Source organism: Crotalus tigris, unplaced genomic scaffold (assembly GCF_016545835.1).
Source record: "Crotalus tigris isolate CLP2741 ecotype Arizona unplaced genomic scaffold, ASM1654583v1 scf7180000017601.7605149639:7615979, whole genome shotgun sequence".
Lineage (NCBI taxonomy): Eukaryota > Metazoa > Chordata > Lepidosauria > Squamata > Viperidae > Crotalus > Crotalus tigris.
In genome coordinates, this window is record NW_024096505.1 from 3067578 (window position 1) to 3090782 (window position 23205).

At 37.6% G+C, this 23205-nt stretch overlaps 1 protein-coding gene across 1 annotated transcript in view; it reads right to left on the reverse strand.

Moving 5' to 3' along the window:
• The window catches only part of PCP4 (Purkinje cell protein 4), a 61270-nt gene extending 40045 nt beyond the window's left edge, over positions 1–21225 (reverse strand). The window contains exons 1-2 of the mRNA XM_039369324.1: positions 21105–21225; positions 2106–2157 (exon numbers count right to left, since the gene is read on the reverse strand). Coding sequence (XP_039225258.1) covers positions 2106–2157; positions 21105–21113 — 61 coding nt within the window. The 5' untranslated portion in view covers positions 21114–21225. The remainder of the gene's footprint in view (positions 1–2105; positions 2158–21104) is intronic.
• Positions 21226–23205: the final 1980 nt, after the last annotated feature.

The following is a 23205-nucleotide window of genomic DNA, read 5'->3' on the forward strand; positions in this document are numbered from 1 at the left end:
AAATTGAAAAATCCTTCATTGTACCCCATGCTCTTCTCCAGTGCATGTTGGAAACAGCAAGAGACTTTCTTCTAGGTAGGAACAGTACAGCTGACTATCAGGCAGAGATTTAAAAAGGAAGGGCAATCAATTGTTATTTGGATACCCTTTTGCTCCCCACACACCTGCCCTTCATCTTCTGGTACCAATTGTACAAGGAGAACCCACCCAGGCAATGAGCTGAGACTATTTCCTACTAAAAACAGTTATAACAACAACAACAACAACAACAAAAGGATGTCCTCAAAAAGGCAACTGCTATCACAACCCTGAGCTAGCTAACTTGCTCATTGATTCACCTGACACAAACCAAATCGGCTCTGGTTTATTTATTTTACATCTGAGTCAGCAAGCAAAATGTTGCTGCATATGGCACATGAGAAGCAAGAGACAACTTGACTTGGGTATCTGACAGGGATAGGATTTACTGCAGTTTACTGCAGGCTTAAAAACTGCAGGATTATGCTTTCAAAGCACCATATTATTCACCCTTTAGATAGCAAACCTCTACAGTGCATTATCCAGAAAGATGTATGAATACACCAAGAATATGATGCACAGCATCTGATACCATGATTCTATTTTTTTTCCCCAATGCTAAAGATGAATGTGCTTTCATATATAACCAGAACAGCACCATTGACATATCAGAGCACTTTTAGAAGACTTAGGAAAGCCCCAAGATGTGTATAAAACCTGCACAGGGAGAGGGGGGGCAGACAGAAAAAAATCCCACATTTCCTTGCTCGTCCCTAGAAAAAAGCCTGCCAAGGAAAAACATTCTTGGTGATCACAGAATGATAAATTACTACTGAATAAAAGTGGATGGAAGAAAGTTTGGGACGGTAACCTGTTTGCTTTGCTACCATTGGTGGATCTGGGGATGCATGGCCGTGCTGGTGGTAAATCTGACTGCTGCTGGTGGTGGAGGGGTGAATGGATCCAAGGATGGCAGTAGATCAGGATAACATTCCCTTTCCATTTGAACAGATTAACAAATCCATAGTTTTCCGCCTCTTGCGCACACATACAGCCTTCCCATAATTCCTTGTCCTACACTGACACTCAGCTACAAACTTGAAGTCAGCTACTCTATTGTAGGAAAAGAAATTCTACTAGTTCAGCTCTTACTTGGACACCATCACCCTCTTTTCTGCCAAAAGAGCAAGTGTGGCTGTGAGTGTCATTTTTCTAGAATGCCTTCACTCACTCCAGCCTGCGCCAACAGTATGAATAGGAATATTTCTAACCAATCATAGATGGACCAGAAGAACTGATACTTCCACACTGAGTTCAGTTTCCCCAAACGTAAGCCATGCTTGCAGCCCTCCAAATCCTCTGATAGGAAAAGGCAACATGATTTGACTAGAAATCCTTTGATCTTCACGAGAATAAAAAGGATTCACAGGCAAACACGGCTGAAGCCATGTTTTCCAGCTGGCCATCTGTGCCACTTTTTTTCACAGCAACCTGCTGTTTAACATGCTTACAGAAGCAATGGAATGCGAGAGCCATCTCCATGAAGATAATTCTGTCCTCAGAATCACACATGTGATGCCTAAACTTGCGGAACAGGACTTTCTGGATAACACAGAGGAAGAGTTATTTAGGTGCACTTTTGCCCCATCACAACTGCTTCATAATTCAGGAAATAGGACAGGCCAAAGCCTCTTTGGAACATGCATGTAATAGATCTCCAGCGTGTATGAAAGAAGGCAAAATAAATGAAGATACATGGAGAAAGAAATGGAATGCTAAAAAGGCAAAATCAAATTCTAAAAACCACATGTCACATCTTTAGATTGTGCAAGCAAAATTTTCATCTTCTATGAATCATTTATATATTTAAAAAGAAGACTACCAAGAATTGAAGATGTCTTTAAAGCAACGATGACTCAGAACCAGTTAACTGTTTTTTTTAATTTGTGAGAGGAGTTTTGACAAAGCCTGCTGTTTTAAGCAGATTTGCTGGGAAGGTGGTTTGACTAGTGTCCGATGGCAATTAGTTCTGTGTTTAGGTCTTCTGCAAGAGCTAGTGCAGTGGAATATAATCCAACTATTCTTACCATTTTCATCAGAGGCCTTGCCTTTTCCATTTGTTGCTCCAGCACCTTGTCTCTGAGAAAGAAAAGGAGGAAAAGAATATTCATTAATAGTTTGTTACAAGTTATATTAGAAAAAATACATTGTTATGAACCTAGTACCCATTTCTGTTCATGCTCGGCATCAGTATAGTGTGGTTGTGGTCTGAAAATTCTTCTTTCTGTGTGTAGATTTCTGTGTTTCAAATTATTTGCCCTTTGTTCCTATGGCTGCCAATCAAATTCTAATGCTCTCTAGAAATTATTACTCTGAGCCTTAATGTGAACTTTCAATGTAGGAAATAATACAAGGCTTTGTGATATACTTATTTCTAAAATTTGTTTAATTCGTCTGAAAGCCATCTAAGTTGATTGCCACCATTACTTTTTCTGTTAAAGAATTCCATAACTATACATTGTGTGAAAAACTATTTTCATACATCTGGCTGAAACTCACACTATTTAGCTTTCTTGGATGGACTCACATTCAAAGATTATGAGATAGAAAACTATTTCCTACCTCCCTGTCTTGTATTCCATCATATTCATCTGGCAAAATTAATTTTGACTCCTTTCCTAATAATTCCCAGACACCAATATGAGTTTGTGCCTTTTCACTGTAGCTAAATACTGTATCAATATTTTCAATGAATCTTTCTTGCTCCGGTGTGAATCATGAAAAGAACTGACTGAAAGAGGACACTGTCTTGATCAGAGGTAGTTCACAGTGCAAATCATCCCTTGCTATTCAGTAGCTTTCTGAACTGGGCCTGCAGAAATGAATTCAATATCCTTTCTGACATGTCTAACCCCCCCCCGCCCTCCTCAATTTTTTATTGGATCAGTGCATAGGACAAAATAGGTTGATCTGTTGATTAGTATGAAGAATTATTTCATGTTTCAACAATTGAAGGGAAAACCAAAACAAGAGAATGGCATTGCAACAAAAGTATAGGAACTTTTCAATCAAAACTGAAGGGAGCTAGTTTAAATGAGCAATATTTGTACAACAAATAAAGCTGGCACTATGTGTTGCTGAAGATAATCAGTAATTACTAATGCAACCATTTTCTTTCAGTTCAGAGGCCAGCTGCATCTAAGACTTTCAACAATGACACTGCTGTTGCAATAGTTTTGCAGAGAGTCAGTTTTGCAGAGTCAATTGTGAAGTAATGAGAATGTTGGGCTAATATTGGAAAGAATCAGATTTCCCCAACTACAGCACTATTCATTGACTTCAGATCCATCCATAAGGGATGGTGTGAAGATTTAGTGAAAAGAGGAGAAAGCAATGGATACTGCCTGAATGTCTTGGAGGCCAGTAATACAAACATGTAGTTAAAAATAAATGTTTAAATCTTAGTGAATGTTTCTCCTTCCATTTCAGGACCACTTGCCTCAAGCTCCTAGACCAGGCATGTCAAACTCACAACATCACGTGATGTCACATGATGTATTGCAACTTTTTCCCCATTGTCGGCAATGGGGTGAGTGTGGTTTTAGCATGATGCATCCGGCCCGTGGGCTGCCAGTTTGACATGCCTGTCCTAGACCATCGAAACTAATGTTATAATAAATATGTTAGTTTTTAAAGTGACACAAGATTCTTTATTATTTTTATCTGAGTGTATCTAGTCAATAACTATAATAAATTGCCTTTGAGATTCCTGCATATTGAATGTCTGATTATGATTAGTGGGTAAAAGAATGTAGGGAAGACATTTTTGAAATATAAATCAACATCTTCCTGGCCTTGAGTAGAGTTAATATTCCTTCTATTAGAGCCATTTCTTAAGGACATAAGGAGATGTTTTAAAGTAGTGGTGTCAAACTTGCAACATCACGTGATGTGTCGTGACGTATCGTGACTTTTTTGCCATTGCCAGCCACGGGGTGGGCGCAGTTTCGCTATGATGCATTCGGCCCGCGGGCTGGCATTGATACCCCTGTTTTAAAGGAATCAAAGCAGCTGATTTCCATTATGCTCGCCTGGTTTAAGGAAAGAAAAGCGCACACATTATCTAAATTATGTCCTGTGGTGGGACATACTAAGCCAGGGGTGTCAAACTTACAATGTCACATGACATGTAGCGACATATCGTGACTTTTTTTCCAATGGGGTTGGCACGGTTTCAGCATGACGCATCTGGCCTGTAGGCCGGCAGTTTGACACTCCTGTACTAAGCCATGTCATATATGCATAGTATCCTCAATTATTTTCTGCAAAGGGGCTTACTAAGCCATGTCACATATATACAGTATCCTTTATGAGAGGAAAGTAAACCATCTTTTCCATATTTTATTTAAGCAGTTTATATCCAGTTCCACTATAGGGTTCTGGTTTGCTGACAAAATTGCCATTATGACTAAACCTGGGGATGTCCAACCCAAAGTTGACTCAGTTTGAAAGGCATCTAGAGTATGCAGACACCTATGGATAAGAGCAGAAGCAAATTCAAACTGGCTTTGCAATGAACAAGCTATTTGCTAATTATCAGAAAACAATCTGGTCCATTTCAAAGTCAGAAGTATTCTACTAATTTCCTCCACCAGATTCTATCTAATTGTATGTTTTAATGATTCACTTTATTTTTAAGAAATGGCTGAAAACTGAGAATACAAGTTATATCAAGTAAGCACACTAAAATGATATTAGAGTCTTCTCCAAGCAGATGAATTCCATATGTGTTGGACACCTTATCCCATAATTCCTATTTTGTGTAGTCAATAGAGTTCATGGGAGTTATAATTCCACACATCTAGAAGCCATCAACTTGCACAAAGCGAATACCACTAGTCATGGTAAAGACTTCTGAATAATTTCTTTCACCACCTCTTGCTGATGAGCTATCTCAGCTACAATTAACATGAATATAAAAACACAATGATTATACATTAAAAAAGATAAACAATGTTGTTGTTATGAAGCTTAGGAAGAAATGCAGTTTATGGCTGCTTGAGGCCATATAAATTTTTAACTTTCTGGTTTTGCAAAACATCAAACAGATATCATTAAAACGGCATAGAAAACCAAATTCATTTTAAATCTGTCATTATAAAAAGGGAAAGGGAAAAGTATAATACAAGCCAAAGGTATAACATAAACCAAAGAGAATGATATGCATTATCTTGAGAATTATGTGGCATAAACCTTATGTTTCCAGAAATGTCAGAATTCCATTCCTAGCTCTGAAAAAGTTGAAATTGTTTTTCTGAACTAAAAAGCCTTAAACTATCTCTATTAATTCTTTTCATCTATTTCTATCTTTCCTATCCTATTTGTCATTTGTTTAATGCCAAGGAAAATTGCTGCTGTTGTTATCATTTTTATTTGACCTTAGGGGGTCCTCAAATGGCAAAGCTTTGTTGTTGTTGGATAGGTGGGGCAGAATTAAAAGGGATTTAAAAGACAACAGTGGTTGTCTTGCAGAAGCTTTTCCAGCACACCCTTTGGAGTCTTTATTTTAGGGAAGAAATGCCCCAAATAATGCCATCAGCATAATTTGGAACTAGCTGCAAGGCTGAAAAACATTGGTTACAAGATTCCACTCCCCTATTCTACCTTTATTTTTATTTTTCAGGAAGAATGTGCACTGTATCTCAGGGAGCTGCTACCCAGGGCCATGATCCTTCAATAAGGCAACAGTTGTCCTGGTAGAAGGATTTTTCTTCCCATTATCTTCTCTGAAAGAGGAAGGGGAATATCTGCTCCCATGTTATCATCCCATCCACACCATCATTGCCAGTCCCAAGCCTGGATGAGAAAAGATAAGGGTAGGCATCAGACTCTGCAACAAGTTGGCTAAGATTTCAATGTCATCATTATGCATCGAACCTAAAATAATGCTTGAGATGCAGACATGCAAGATGCTGCAGACCAGGTGTTGTGGCAGGCGAAATACAAAATTGCGGACCCCACAATACGCGGGAATAATACAAAGAACAAGAAGATGTTGTCATCCCATCCTCATTGCCCATCAACAGGGAAGATGTCATAGTTTAACCTTGCACTGAATCCCAGTATCAACAGAGGAAATGTGGAAGGAGACGGAAGTAGTTCTCTCCATATTTAAAGGGAGAGATGTGGATGATGGAAAATCTTTAAGAGTGAGTTTTTTCATGAAGAAGGAGGAGGAACAGAGATGACTTATGTGCATTTTTTCATAAATAAGCAGAAGGTACTTCACATTTAAACCAAAGTGAAGACCATGAGAACATGGAACTAACAGATGTATTGATCCATGCAGAGGGCATGAGTATATTGTGCTTAAGAGCCTGAGTTTGAATCTCTGTGTATTCAGTCAATATTTATGTGGAATTCACTCCTAAATTTGGATTACTGCCACCTCTGATTTTCTGACAGGCTCCTCTGCCATATTGCAGGGAGATATAATGAGGTCTGCTCTATGTTGTCTTAGCTGAATTTAGCTAGTGCAAATGGGAGAGATTCTGGTTTATTTTTTAATAAGAACTTATAACAATTAACAAATTTCATCCAAATGGCCTGGGAAGATATGGAGGTTTTTTTAAAGGAATGCAAAAGAAAGCAAAGTGGATATATGGTATGTGAAGCCATTCAGAATGGAGTTCATATTTTTAGTAAATTTTGGATGAAGACACTAATTTTTCAGGGACTGCTTTGTGAACCAGGGTGGCAGTATTCTGTAGCATATTTCTTCAGTATTTGATGCAGTTATCCTTTTTTTCCTTCACAAGCCTAGATATTGATTTTAAACAATTTAGTTAGATTGCTAGAGCTGTACTGGGTAATCCAAGTACTGTATGTCACCCTTAATTTACTTCCATTTTAATTCAATTACAGCCAACCTATTTTTGGATGCCTCTGAAAATCAGACAATATGATTTATATTTGCAAGACAACTTCCAAAAATGGTATTACTTAAAATGGATAGGAAAAGGCAAACATAAAATTCACATGTTTTGTAGTCTGATAAGGATCTTATGCAGGCTTGCAAAAATAAAACGTGAACAACTCTGAGCAGCTTACAACTAATAAAACTATATAAACAGTATAAAACAGCAATAAAAGTAAAAACACAAAAACCTGGCACCACAGCCATGCTTCTCTGATGCCCCCATATTCTCATCCCCACTCTGATCTTGTCCTACCCCAATGCCTGGAGGAAGAACCAGGTTTTAAGTGCCTTCCAGAATGATAAAAGGGCAGGGGTCTGTCAGACTTCAAGGTCTCAGGGGGAGGGTGTTCCATAGGGTAGGGACTACAATGGGGAAAAAAATCACACTTCCGTAGTCCCACAAAGTGGTAATGTTTAAGGGAAAGGACTTGAATTGTGCCAACACCAACTGCTCTGGGACAAATGGTATTGCAGATAACCTGATCCCATGCCATCTAACACCTTAAATTGCATCTGGAAGAAAACTGGGAACCAGTGTGGCTTGCACAACAAATATGTAACAAGGGCAAACCTAAAGATACTCAACATCATGTGTGCTGCTGTATTCTGAAACAGCTGTAAATTCCAGGTGGTCTTCAAGAGCAGACCCATGTAGAGTGTGCTGTAGTAATCTAAATTAGAAGTTACCAAGTTATGAGTTATGCATGGTTTAGGAGAAAAATGAGGTCAGTGGGAGCTCATCTGCTACTTCATAACATTATCCTTGTCTCTGTACTAGCATAAGGTCAGTGGATATACCCAGAATTGTGGGACCATTTTAAGAGAGGGTCAGCCCAGGTTTTCTAATAGGAAAGTCAGGGATTCAATCCTTCAAGTACTTGCAGTTACAATCTGCCACCCAACTGTAGAATAATACATCATCACGAAGATTGCTAATAAGAAGACATATCATCTATATTCTTAGGAAAACTGTAATTGAGAATACTGTAATTTCTGTTCCTATCTGAATAATGGGAATGAAATAGAATTCAAATTATGTGAATACAGCAAATTTTGAAGTAAGCCTATTCTTTGGCAGACCCAGATTCAAGGATCATTTTCAAATACTATTAAATTTCTCCTGTAGAAATTTAATAGTATTTGAAAATGATTTTGCAAACAGCTGAAAAGAAAAGGCAATTCCCTGATGTCCCCAATCCCCTTGAAATATTTATCAACATGTGTGGCTATGTGTAATTTCATGTAAATAGAACAACTTATATTGCTATTTCATGCAAGATCAAAGTCTTGCTTTCATGTACATTTTGGTAAATACCCTATGCTTCCTTTACAAAGGGTATGTCAAAAGACATGGTTAGCTGTTCCTGTCCTCCCACATGGAACAGATTGCTGTTATTTCTATCCTATTATAATAAAGGATGTGGTTGTTATTCTCATTAGAGTGCAAAAAAGGAACTGGATCCAAATGATGTATTTTAACTTACAGTATATTTACACTATAAATAAACATATTTAAAAAGCTAAATGGGGAAGGAGCAACTCCTTCAAAATATTTCATACCTGACATTTATCTACCAGAATCAAAAAATTTCTGATAACGTGAAGCCTATCTTCATGTTACCTTTATATAGAATGAAGTTGCAGTATCATGTACAGCTGCTACATTGGCTACTATATAGTGTTAGAACATAGAAGAAAAGAGTTGGAAGTGGCATTGGAGCTCAATTAGTCCAACTCCCTGCATAAGTAGGAGAATCTATACCATTTCAGACAAGTGGCTTCTAATGATGACACACCCACAACTTCTGAAGGCAAATTGTTCCACTGGTTAATTGTTCTCACTGTTAGGCAATTTCTCCTTAGTTTTAGGTTACTTCTCTCATTTCATTTTTTCTCTCCATTCATTGTTTCTTGTCTTGCCTTCTGGTGCTTTGAAAATTAGGTTGACCCCCTCTTCTTTGTGGCAGCCCTTCAAATACTGGAACATTGCTATCATATCTCCCCTAGTCCTTTTTTTCACTAGACTAGACTGTTGCACTATTTATTGCACTGCTTATGGTACCAAAATACTACAATACTAGCCCTCCCTCAAATATTGTAAGGGACAGTTGCCTTTGGCTGTTGTGTGAAGAAGTATTTTTACTCCTAAGTAGCAGGGATACTACAAGATCAAATGTAACCCTTTGTAGATTGTGATCTTCCTGTCTAAAGGACTACCTGTCCCACTGTGAACCTGCCCAGCTATTAAGGTGATAGGAGAGCTAACCTATGGAGCACTTTTCCTTTGCCCCCCCCCCTTTAGCATTTCAAAATCTGTAACAATGCATCTCTTTCGCCAGGCTTTTAATTGTTAAGTAGTTTCATCTTGGAGTATCGATTTTAGTTTATGCTTTTAACTTTTACATGCTTTGCTTTTTAAAATTTTGTTCACTGCCTTGAGTACTTGTTGGATTACAAAAGCAAGGAATACAAGAAATAAAAAAGGAAACAAGAAAACCCTGTTTGTGAGAGTTGCTGTTCACATAAATATGTTTTTCATCATATATCTTTTTTATCTGAGAGCCCGAAGTTAATATATAGTTGTTAAGAACAGAGTGAGGTTTGATATGTTTTTTTTCCATATGTATGTGTCCTAAACATGAGCAAGACATTAGTAATGTTTGATTAAAATAATGTGTACATCTACATTTTTACTTAAGTGTGGTATTCAAAATTCAGAATATTCACATCACCATAAAATCTGTTCTGGAAAACTGTAATCATCTACAACATCTAATAAATATTCAGGGATAGTTCTCATATATCAAGCATTCGTTAATCATTCTGATCTCAGGCCCATCTGTGATGTACATCAGGGTTCGCCAACCTTGGCAACTTTAAGACCTGTGGACATCAACTCCCAGAATTCCTCAGCCAGCTGGCTGAGGAATTCTGGGAGTGGATGTCCACAGGTCTTAAATTTGCCAAGGTTGGGGTACCCTGATGTACAGTATACCTGGAATCCTATGCAGTTCTGCAAATGGGGAAATTATTTTTACTCTTTGATTGCTTTCTGTGCATTTAGCTGCCTTGTTTACTGATGTAAAAATGAGAGAAGGCATTATCTGTCTGTTGGGCCTTCTGTTCTACAAGAGGTAGTAATATTGAGATATCTAAAAACAAACAAATCCTTGTAGGAGACCAGTGAAATATGAATTATATGCCCAAATATAAAATTAGCTGAATAATCAAGAAAAAAAAGGTTTAAGGGGTCAATTAAGAGATCAGTTTTACCCAGCTTAATATGGCAGAATATTCCAAGCTCTCTCGCTTTCTGAGGAAGCTAGAAGAAGGTGGAGAATGTGTACCCCTTTCTCTATGCAAACTGAGCTTAGTCTCAGGACACCTCCAAAAAACATGAGGCAGATAAAAGACAGAGAGGAGAAAGTAGTAAAGGGAGATCAGCTAACTAAAGCTGACAAAGAGATAGACAATAGAAGAACAAAGGAGAGAAAGGCCAGATAAACTCAGCCGTGTAGCAGCTTTCACAACAATTATAAACAGAGAAGGAGTGAGAAGAGAATAGAAGACAACCCGGCAGAGAAAAATCAGGTTCTTTGCCAAATGAGCTCATTATAATTTTCCAGTACAGATTCCAGAGAAATGCAGTTGAAGCCATCCTGGAAGGCTTGGCTAAATCCTTGTAAGGGAGTCCTTTTCAGCAAGCTTCGTTGGAAAATTCTGGCAGCAGCACAGCAGCTGCAGCTACTGATGCTTTCTAAGAAGCATCTAGTAAAAGTTTTGAAAAGGGTGGCGAGGCCCAGATAAGTGTTCTTCTTTGCTAAATCACAATCACATCAGGTCCTACAAACAGAGAGGATCTCGTGTTGTAGCATGGAGCTTGTACCTGCTATAAACGTTATGCTTCCAAATATCTCATGCTGGGGCATGGCTTTCATTAAACAGGCAAATTTATACCAGAAGTAGGACATGTCCCAGTGTTAAAGGCAGCAGGAAGTGGAATTTTTTTTAGACTCTAAAAGAAAAAGTATTGGAAGAGGCTATCTTAAGGGATTCAGCTAAGTGCAGTTAGTAGCACTATCCCTCATATATTTAATAATTTTCCCTTTCATTTCTCCAAAAATTATAATTCAGTACAGATCTGGGAAAGGTTCTGGGCACACCCAAGGCTCTAGGGCATTGTTTTTCAGCCTAGGCAACTTTAAGATATGTGGATTTCAAATCCCAGGGTTCGCCAGCCAGCATGTTGGTTGGGAAAATGTTCTGAACACAGCAAGAAATTTCGGTGAGCACTGGACAACAAAGGAAAAAGTGCGGAAAATTAATTCTGAGATTAATCCCCAAATTAGAATGACTAGCAATGTAATTCATGTTGAATAATAATTGTATTCTGTCCAACACCTAACATTTTGAGGCAGTGAATAATGATTATAAAATGGTAAAATACAACCCCAGAACCAAACTGTTCACATCATAGGCTTCTGCGCAAAGCCTGTGCTACTGTAGAGTCCATGATATCTGCAAACCCTGATAAAAAGAGATGCTGAAGTATAAGGGAAAATTCAAAACCTGCTGTGGGGATTGTGCAATGAACTCAGCTGACAGATTCATACTGAGTACTGGGAAAGTTGTAGAGCAGGGGTGTCAAACTGCCGGCTCGTGGGCTGGATGCATCATGCAGAAGCCACGCCTACCTCATTGCCAGCAATGGCAAAATTGTCCCGATACGTTGTGCGACATCATGTGACGTCGCAAGTTTGACATGTCTAGTATAGAGGAAGGGAAAAAGACAGGCATTAGAATAGAAATGATCCTTCAGTGGAAGAAGAGTTTTGCTTTTGTTTTTAAGGAGACGATTTGAGCTATAAACAGAGAGGAAACTGAGATTAGAAGATAATTAAATTTTCCAGACAGCAAATCCAACTGTTATTTAGTTAAAAGCTGTCTTTCAGAACACTACTGTATATTAATTAATGGCAAACACTTGTCCCCAACAAATAATTTCATTTACTCCCACACCTTTATTAGAGAAAATGATGACCTTAAAGAGAATAGAAGGACTGCTCGTTGTGGTCATAGTTTTGCAGCGGCGGTTGCTAACTTTATTCAACATCTTATTTTCAGCAAATTTTGGAATCTGCCATTCTAAAGGCACTGGGCCTCAAAGAGGTATCTAAAGTTCTGAATACCTGTCATTACAGAGAAATGAACACCTTTGTTTGAAAAATACCAAGAGCTGCAGCCAACTCAGAGAGATTGTTGTCACCACCAGGTATTACACTAGGGTGAGTGCCTGTCACCTAACTCTGTATTCCAGTGTTTCCCAAACTTGACAATTTTAAGGCATGAGGACTTCAACTCCCAGAATTCCACAGCCAGCAACGCTGGCTGTGGAATTCTGGGAGTTGAAGTCCACATGCCTTTAAATTGTCAAGTTTGGGAAACACTGCTATATTCCATTGACAGTCCTTCATTTGTACTGAAGATAGCTAAAGAGATGGGAGATAGAGTTGGGGGTTACAGAATTTATGGCATCAGAAAGCCCTTATGTAAGGAAAATGGTGGGAGGAAGGCTGCATTTTAAATCTGCTTTTCTGTTACTGCGGGGATATAAAAAGAGTGTAATTGCACAGAGCATTTGCCTTTCATTGTTTAGTGGCATTTTGGAAAAACTTCATAGAACTCCAGATCAGAATGAAAAACTATTATTCTAACTAAAGTTAGCTCACTGAAATAGATTATATGCCAGTAGAAAAGAAATAAATGTTGCAAGGAAATTGCAGTTGTCAAAGGTCCACTACTGCCTACTGTTCTCAGCAGCTTGTCAGTGTCAGTTATCCTGATTTGCAAAGCCAAGCTAAGCAATACAGCCATGGCTCTCTCCTCTATAAGATTTGTTTCTGCGCCGATGTCTTCCATAGTTCTGCATTTCACATTATTTTAACTTGGGAGATGGCCCAGTGAGACGTGAAAGGAGAGGCAGACAGGTTAGACTAGAGAAGGCAGATTATGAAGTGAGACCCTCCCCCTTTCTGCTGCAGTGCCCTGATTGGTAGATAGGGAGGTGCTGAAAGGAGGTGGCAGAAACCCCTTTCCAATAGTGCACCTCCCAAACAATAAAACATCATATGATGGTGCCCCAGAAGACGTGCAATACCAACAGGATAGGGATAAGGAAAGCAACTTTTATGTCTACTGGATGGATAAAGGTCAGTTTAAGCCAGAACTGGGGAAACGGCTTTTGAACAGCATCCTCCTTCGTTCATTTTTTACTGTTTTGAAAATGCTTCTCTTATTATAACAGGAGATAGATTGCACACTTTGTGCAAAAGTAGCTGATGGATTATTACTTGTGTGGCAGAGGAAGTCTAATACTACATTTTATTCACAGTTTGTGAAGGCTATATTGCAGGAGGAATAGGGATGGCAATTTTGCAAACCATAAAACATTACAAATGCATCCCTTGTTACCTAGGTGACTGCTGGATATTCAGGGCAACAAAACTCAAATGCCCTCAGGCATGATAAAATTACAGCATCTTTCACAAATGGGGTCACTTTTATTTTAAGCACCATCTGCGTGTATAAGTTTCCATGTATCCATGATGTTAATAACCTGGATCTTAGCCAATTTATTATGTATAGATTTTCAGAACGTTCTTATTAGCCAGAATAGGAGCAAGATTCATCCCTTCAGTATGTCAGAACTTATTCAAATAGCATTTAATATCAATAAAACTGGGGAGGGGAAGAGGAGTGGAAAAGGTAGTATATAGGAAATAAATTGAAATGCACATAACTTGTCTAATATATTGTCTAATTTTCTTGATGTTTTGAGAAAGCAGTTGCTGCAGAACAGTTCCCAAAGACTGTACCTTCCAAGGGTGTACAATGCAATTTCCATCGTCCTAGTCACCATTGCAAATGAGCTTGCTGGCTAAGGACAAGGTGTGTAAATTCTTAAGTGTCTGGAGGGCATCAGCTTAAGTAAGGTACCATGTTCTCAGAGCCTTGCTTCACTAGCAGTGGAAAAAACTACTGGAATAATGATGATACCCTGACTCTCTTTGCTGTCCCGTTTTCTGGCTAGTGGCTGTTTTGTAGAATGGAGAACGGCATTACCATGCAGGCAAAAGAAGGCCAGCAAACAAGAGACCAGAAGTTAAAAGCCCTTCATGACATGGATCCAGGTTACCTGAGGAATTGTCTCATCCTAATTACGTCAAGCCTCACCTGATCAGGCAGGGGGGATATATCACGGATCTTGTTGGTTAAAAGAATCCAACTGACCGGGTCTAGGAAAAGAACCTTCTCTGCTGTTGCCTCTGCCCAACGGAATGTCTTGCCCCCTGAGGTGAGGTTGATCCTCACTCTTCTGGCTTTCTAGAAGAGTGTTAAGACCTGGTTCTGTCAATTGACATGAGGATCTGGTTCTGTCAACCTGAAAGAGCAGTTGATGGCCTGAGGGAATTCTCCCTGTCGTGCATATTTTTGTAATGGTTTTATAGTTTTTTTTACTTATAAGTGCTCAGTCACTGATAGGTGATATATCAATTTGATTAATAAATAAATAGAGCACTGTTTAAGACAGAAAGAAGCAAATATTTGGGGAGAAGGGGTTTCATTTAATATTTTGGGGAACATTGAATAATACACTAAATGGGTTAACAAAGCCAAATGGGCAAGGCCATAGCAAGATTCATGTGGGTGGATGTTTACTCCCTGTTTGGAAGAGTAGCCTATGTGTTGTAACAACAGAATTGAAATAAGTAAATGAATAAGCCTTTTAACTAAGGCTAGAAGTCCTTACTTATGGTATATTTGCTTCTCTGTGTGTTATGTGCATTTAGCTGATTAAAGCATCATTTCTTTTTCTTAAAATCTTAAATTATGCTGGTTTGGAGTAGCAAGAGCTTCAGCCCATTGCAATAATCTATTCTTCTCAATGCAAGCACCAAAGGGATCAATATTAATCACTGCCACTTTATATGCCACTGCTGGATTTTAGTTTTACAAAGCTTCCAGTATTCTACATTACAAAAATGAGTAGTTGAGTGATTTTTTGTAAATCCAACTGGGCACACTAAGCAATCCATTACTATTTTAATTACTTACTCAATGCAATCATGTTCAAAAAGACAGACTACCTGCATATCCTGGAACTAAACTAACTTTCTGCTTACTAATGGTGGCTGTCGCTTTCCTTGCTAATTTATCTGGATCCAGTCTGCATAATCACAGAGAAAAGTAGTTGGGGAGAACTCACATACCCAAAGAGGCAAGTTGCAAGAACTGAAGGACAGTCTAAAGCTCAGCAGTAGGCTTCTTCTTAGAATATGGATTTAGCAGAATCCTGTGGATAAGCTAAGCTAATAGCATAGACCTTGTTGCATCTGATCTGATTCAGACTCTGATCCTATGAGCCAATATCTTGAAAATAAAACTGGTCAAGCATGTGTATCAAAACAAAAGAAAATCCATATGAATGAATTTCTGCCTTTGAATTGCATGAATGGATGGTTCATTCTATAAGTCTGTTCCAAGAAAATTCTGCTCATCAAAATTAAAAAAAAAAAAAATACCATGGACCAACATTCCATGCCTTAAATAAAGAAACAAATTTGGCTTCCCATCTCTGTGAGACTATTAGCCTTGTGCAAAATCTATGAGATAAACAATACAGTACTAGATTTTTGGAAAACGTGTATTAATATCACTCATAGAGATATTTGCCTTAGTAATAGATTCATTCATCGCTTGTTCCTTTTCTCCTTTTCATCTTTAATAGCTATAGCTACAGGAAATGAATACAAGAGCTATTTTGTTTTGTTTTGTTTTTTAAAGGTCAATATTCTCCTGCTTGCAAGTTGCAAGCATAGCAACATTGGATTCTTTGGTTTGTTTCCAGAAAAAAGTTGTCAGAAATAAATCATATATCTAAAACTGTGGTGCTATAAAATAGGAACATTCATTAAGATTTCACTAAGAGCAAGTCGAGATTGAGAGATTTTTTTCAAAAAAAAAAAAGAAAGGATGTAAAGGAGGTTAATAAGAAGTTGGATAACTTGTGTAGAAGCTAAGCTAATGAAAAATATTGCTTTGTCTACTGTATTTTGTATGGACTGAACACACATTTGTTGGAATAAAAATTCAAAACCTAATTGTTGAATGAAGAGAACATTAAGTATTCACATTATATGTCACTAAATGGGCCTCTGCACCTGCTAGTTCAATGGTGGTGAATCTATGGCACGTGTGCCAGAGGCGGCACTCAGAGCCCTCTCTGTGGGCATGCGTGCCATTGACCTAGCAGAGTTCACCAGAGTAGCAGGCACATGGCATTTGGAAGACAGGGCAGGAAGTGAGTAAGCAAGCGGCGGTGGCCTCCCAGGAATGCCCTTGAAATGGCAAGGGACTGGCCCTGGCCTTGCTCACCCAGTCTGCTATGAGCACTGCAGCCATGCCCACCCAGTGGGCCACGCCCCCCTGAGGGCACCACAATGCTGATGCAGCCCTGGCACTTTGTGATAAATAAGTGGGTTTTGGGTTGCAGTTTGGGCATTTGGTCTCTAAAAGGTTCGTCATCACTGTGCTAGTTTCTTGGTCTCTCTTTCCTACACTTGTTCACACATAGCACTAAGCCTTAATGTGACTTATTTGACTTTTCCTTAGCACGTTATGTAAGCATGCTAAGTTTATAAACCATGGTTTACAATGTAGTTTAATAAATGAACTCTTTGTGGTTGCATCAATAAAAGAGTTGCCTTATCGATAACGTAAATTTAATAAATAAATATTTATGCAAATGCAATCATTAACTTCAAGGAGGTTAACTAGCAACTTTAAGGAATAAGATTTGTTTCTAAGCTCTAACAAAGGACTCTAGGCAGTGTTCACAGTCTTTATTGCCAGCGTAAACTCTGGGAAGCCTTAGGCTTTTAATCCTCATAATTAAGCTTGTTCAGAAACCTTTATTATAAAAGGTTAAGAACTTAAGCTGCCAGCCTTTCACACGCTGTTGGTGATTTTGTTTTGCCTTGTCCCCACCCTGAAATCATGATAAATTTGCAAAAGTTTATGGAGGAAACTGCTTTGCACATGGAAGAATTCTAAAAGAATCATAGTATTTTTCCAAAAGCTGCAGAAGGAGAAAATATCAGACTAGATGGGGTTGGATTTTGCCTATCAATACATAATAGCATTTTCTTAGATATTTACCAAAAGGTTCAGAAAAATCCATGGACAACAAGAATCACATTACAATATTGGCAGAGGTAGAGAGGACCAACTTCAATGAGGCAATGAGGTCCAAAGTTAATAGAGATTTTCAGGATAATTTTTAAAAACAGACTGCATTTTGCAAATATTTGTTTTGGGGGTGATTTTAATGATCCTTATGTCAATGTAATAGTATTATCAACATTAGTGAATTATTCTCCCCACAACCAAGTAAATGTTTTCTCTTTAATACCCTTGCATTAGTATTTGCAAATGTAATTATCACATCAGTAGCAATAATAAGCTGTCCAAAGGTATAAAATGTATCTCTACAACCTCTTCTCCATTAATGGAATGATATTTCATGACTATACTGATGTAGCTATTCTCAAAGCAGTTGGGAAAATGTATGTGGTTACTTATCTTTTTAAATAGTCCTATCAGCAAAACTTGGAAGGGTAAACCTGTCCCAAGTGAAAGCGTAGGCAAAGTGACAACTTTAAGATATTTTTTGCTCCCTTTCCTCAACTGGCAGGTTCCCACCCATCTAATAAAGGGATGTCAACTCAAATTATTAAGTGATCTTTAATCTCTGTTTTCCTTCCCTCACCCCACCCACCTTATGTCAGCTGCAGAATCCTTTATCAAACTGGTAAGTACCCCATTTGTCCTAATTATAGCTAGCTATACATCCAAGGCACTATTGAGCTGAACACCTTGTGTGCACACATGAGGATCAATTCACTAAGTGACGCAGTCAGGAAAGTTACCCCACTCACAATTTGGGCATCACAAGGTCTTAACTAATTGGCCCTCTTTTAGCTTTAGATTCAGCCCTGTTGACTTTAGAGGGTTCCTATATTGTTTTGAACTGGGGAGAGGCTCTTTCATCTTAAAATGTATTTTAAAATAGAGTCAATATATTATAAAATACTATTATATTTTTTCTGCTGTTTTTTAAAAGTAATTTTGAGATTTAAATTGAGGTTTAAATTAAACTCAGTCATTATGAAAATAGAAGTGTATTGACAGATTGGTTATTTACTGTTATATATGTTTAAGCCAAAGACTCAGTATGCATTTGTTATTTTTTCTTAGCTTCTACCACATTTATCCTTCTGATGGTACAAAGAGGCTGATGAAAGTGTTAAGCTATAACGTCAGTACATAGGAAGGCAATGGAACTGAGCCAGCTGCCTTAACTCCATTCTTATGTTACCTCTTATGTTTAGGACTCTGTGCTGAATATGCAAAAAGCAAGCAGTGAAAGATAGATATAGCGATATCTATAGGTATACAGATATACACACATAGAAATCTCACTGGATTGTATAGAGACTTTGAAAAATTCTAATATTTTGCAAAAATGTGTGTGTACCTGTGATGTGTGTATTAGCTTTATATAGTTATTATTAAAAAGAATAAAGCAAGTTCTGATTTCCTGGACAGCCACCCAACTGCATATATCCTGTCCTTTAAATTTCTTATAATCATACTATTAGATCAAATTTCAAGTGAACATTTAAAAAGAAAAGAATACATATCAAATTAACTGACAAAAAAGATAAGAACAAAATAAGGGACATGTTATTATGCTACTCATTTTTTCTACAACCATAGAAGACTAGCAAAATTTATCCCTGTCATAAAGAAATTAAATTAGAGAAATCATTAAATGCAATGAAATAAATGAACTGATAAGTATTTCTGAAAATCCTAGACTTGGTTGAATGTATATTCACCTCTACTCTGAAATCATATTCTTTGGTCCATTCTCTTTCAGCAGTATGGACATCTATTTGGAGACAATATTTTCCTAGCCATATTCGAACTACTGCTGGTATGTCCATTAAAGTATGTCAGATTTCATCTCCTTAAACTTGGAGACACACAAAAAAATTAAAGGTCACTTCACCAAATTAATATTCTATCAAATGCATCATCCGAAATGTGTACACACAGGAAGCTCAAATAATTGTAATTATCTCTGAAATTGTTTTTGTTTCTTTTTTCTTTTTTACAACCCCCCCCTATTCCTCCTTCACATTGTTTTTTTTTCACTTTGAATAAAAGACAATTACCAAAGAGTGTGCTTTTATATTCTGATAGATTTGTCTTACTTTTTTTTCAGAATTACAGTAACATTGGATTTCAAAATATGTACAGGATAATGTAAATGTATCATTGACACAAAAGATTTGTAAATATGGATTCAGTCTTTAAATGATGTTAAATGACTGGCAGAGGTTGATGCGCTTTTGCTCAAGCTCGCCTATGGCTGATGTAGCCTAAGTTTAGCATTCTAAGTTTAGCAATCTAAGTTTCTTATTTTTGTTACAGGGCTATTTTTGGTGTGTGAGAAATTCCACTTTCTGATGAACTGAAGGGGAGAAAGATTTTATCTGAGATGAGCTAAATGTATATTGTAGTATTGTACTGTGAATGACAATTTTACAAACAGTTGGCGGCACCAGGAACAAAATCAGATTATAACTGTGGACAGGAGAAATCAAATATGGTTTAAAAAGAAACTTTTTTTTACTTAAAACAAAAAGGACACGGAGCCAGATCAATTAGCTATTTAATTTGCTATATATAAGAAAAGATAGTTTAATGTAATTAAACAAAAAGGTTGACCTTTTCAAGTTTATTTATTCAGCTGTACGCATCATGTTCAAAACTGAACAATCTGATCACATGGCACTCTTAACTATGTCCTCAATCAGCCTGTGGTGACCCAGGAGATGAATTTCTCCGGTCCTAGGGCAGCTCTGTCCCCTGGGATGGATTTGTTGCCGGAGCTCCATAAAAAGTAAAGGATTATGCCTACTGAAAAAGCAATATTTCTTTCTTGCAGCCATTCATTCTACCCTCCCTTTTTAGAGAAAATGGAAGGTAGTCTTCAAAAAATAGATCACGGTATTCCATAACAATACCTGCTTCTGCATATATATTGCCCGAGGCAATTTTATTGCATGTGATGGAAAAAAGTTAGGCTCTTGCTCAAAATGACCTTTCCTGTAGAGTGGAAACAACCTGTCCAATAAGAAGACTTAGGAGAAATATTACTCTACTAGTACAGCTATCATGACATTTTCAATCAAGGGCTACGTACGGCTGCCTTGATACTAGAAAACCATTTCACTAAGATAGATACATAGAGGCAGCCACAATTTTCTATATTTTAAAAACACAATTGCTACGGATAATCTATCATTGGAAACCAGTATAAGGTAGGCAGTGGAGAAGCAGGGACAAACAGCATGATTTTCGGACCTATCCCAAATACTCTGATTTCTAACTTTCGTGTAACAGTCTGATTTGACATTTTAAGGATGCAGAACAAGAACTGAAATACATTCTTTCCTATCCTCAACGTATGATACATACCTAGAGAGCCGTCATTAAAGTATTTCCTAAAAATAAGAAATTAAAGGTCACATTCCCCCCCCCCTCGGTGAATTTTTACAAGCTGCAGAATTGATGCTTCTGAGCCTGCAGAGGTTCCTAAGACTAACCCATAAGGCAATGTACTTATTTAAGTTTTCATCAATTCATATCTACTCAGAGAAAGTTCTATGGCATTTCATTCAGTTTATTCATAGTTAAACTGGTACAGGATTAAATCACCAGTGAAGACTACTTTCTGATTTTAAAAGAGTGCATATTAAATAGTTGTACATAACCCACTGTCAGAAAAGTAAGATGCACACATAGTCTTAACAATGGTTTCAAACAATACATTCTTCTCATAGTAACATAACTCAACCATAAACCATTCCAAACCTGATTTTTTCTGTTTTTAGCCTCACACCAAATTCATGCTTTGTCAGCTAACTATTCCTTCATCTCTCCCCATCTCCTAAATTAAAAGGATTTCTTCACTCACCTCACTCATGATGATGAGCTTGAAATGAGAGTTCGCCGATTCTCACTTCCTCAAGGCAGAGCTGCTGGACTACAAGCTCTCTGCACTGTTTCTAGCTTTTCTCTTTAAAAGGGTTCCTCGGAAGCATCATGCTTCCAATAGACCAATAAGGAGCTTTTACCTGCTGAAGCCCCTGGTGTGTATCAGAGAGTTCAAAGGGCCACCTTGTGGTAAGAATAAGAAATGCATTCTTCAAATGACGGGGAAAAGAAAGAAGCTGGCATAGAACGCAGATGTCAGAGCTGGGAAAAGAGAACTGCGAAGGTGGAAGATGAAGTCTCTTATTATTCACTGATAGAAATCATATGCATGAGAATCATAAAAGCAGAACGTTACCCAGTTGATTGGAACTCATGCCAAAATACACCCCAAGATGTACATGTTTCCCCTAAGAGAATTTCCTGTGCCTTGAACATCTGCAAACTGCAGCTGGTGATACTTCACTTCATATAAAGAAAACATGAACGTGAACATTTTGAATAGAAATCCTGAATTGGAAACTGAGAGGAAAAAAACCTGGCTGAAAGTTTATCTGTCTGCTAAAATAAACATCCAAAGTCAGAGCCAGAGGGGGGGGGGGATCAACTGCACTGTTTCCAAGCACAACACACATGTACACAAACACACACAGTGATCAAATCTGTTACCAGAAAAAGACTTAGAATTAGCATTTCACATGCTTGAGCAATTGTCAAGTCTCCAGCAGCTGGGTTATCTGGATTCCAGTTAAGCTTTCTGGATTCCTGCTACCAGTTCTCTGACTGGCTGGAATAAATCATGGGGGGAAATTGAGGGAGCACCAGATTAGGAAAACAATCCCAAACAGATTTTGGAAAAATTGAATATCTGTCACCAAAATATTGATTTCTTCTATACTTTTCAAATTGAGAACTGAAGTACATGTAACAGGTCTAAATAATTATATTTTGAAATATTGTTTCAATGTAGTTCTCCACTATATCTTGCAACATCTTGAATCCCCAGGGACTTGTGCCTGGGTCGTTTTTGTAGACATCAGCCCAATATTTCTCATCCTGGTTGCTGATTGAAGCTTCTGAGAGTTGTTGGACCATAAAGTCCCAACTTGTATATATTTAGCTACCAAGCCAACTGAGATTTGGCATATGTGATAAATTTATGGATCATGGAAACATCTTTTTTCCTCAGTTGACATGATTTTCTACAATTCTCCCTCTTTATGAATTCCACTACCATACTTGGCTAAGGAAGAGTCTCCCACTGCTCGTAAGGGAACTTGCAGGAGATAGAGGAGTTGAAATTCTTCCCACCTTTTTTAGGTATCTAGCTATACCTTAGGCAATAGTAAAGCTTGTGCATAACATTAAGCTATAATGTTGCTTGTTTGGTTTTTGTTTAGCATATTGAATAAATTGTGGTTTATCCAATAAACCACAATTAAGTGAAGCAACACTTAGAGCAATGTACAGATCTAGCTATATAGTTTTGTCTTGGCTAATAGTAATAGTAAACTCAATGTTTACCAAATGTATTCCTCCGTTGTCTATATATCCTTCATTATTTTGTGCTCTATTCCATATCTTACTCAATATTTCAGAGCTTATCTTCTCAATAGCAAAACCTTATAAGGAGAAACACCCCTCAGCTGAGAATGCAGTTCTGAGCTTCAGTTTCATAAACATGACTGGATGTGGCTACCATTGGCATGGGTCAAATGAAAATGTTAAAAAAATAGTTTGTTTTGACCAAGATCTCACTCTACCAAAGAATTATAGACCTATATCTCTCTTAAATGTAGATTATAAGATTTTTTCAAAAATTTTACCTAATAGACTTTTGAGGGTTTTGCATCATGTAATACATATGGATCAAACGGGTTTTATAATTGGAAGGTATATGAAGAATAATGTTAGACAAATTATTAACCTATTAGAATATTTAGACAAAAACAATCAAGTTTCTGCAGGATTGATATTTTTAGATGCTGAAAAAGCTTTCGATCAGCTGAATTGGCAATTTATGTTAAGATTAATTGAGAAAATGAACTTTGGAGAAAAATTTTTACAAGCTCTTCGTGTCATTT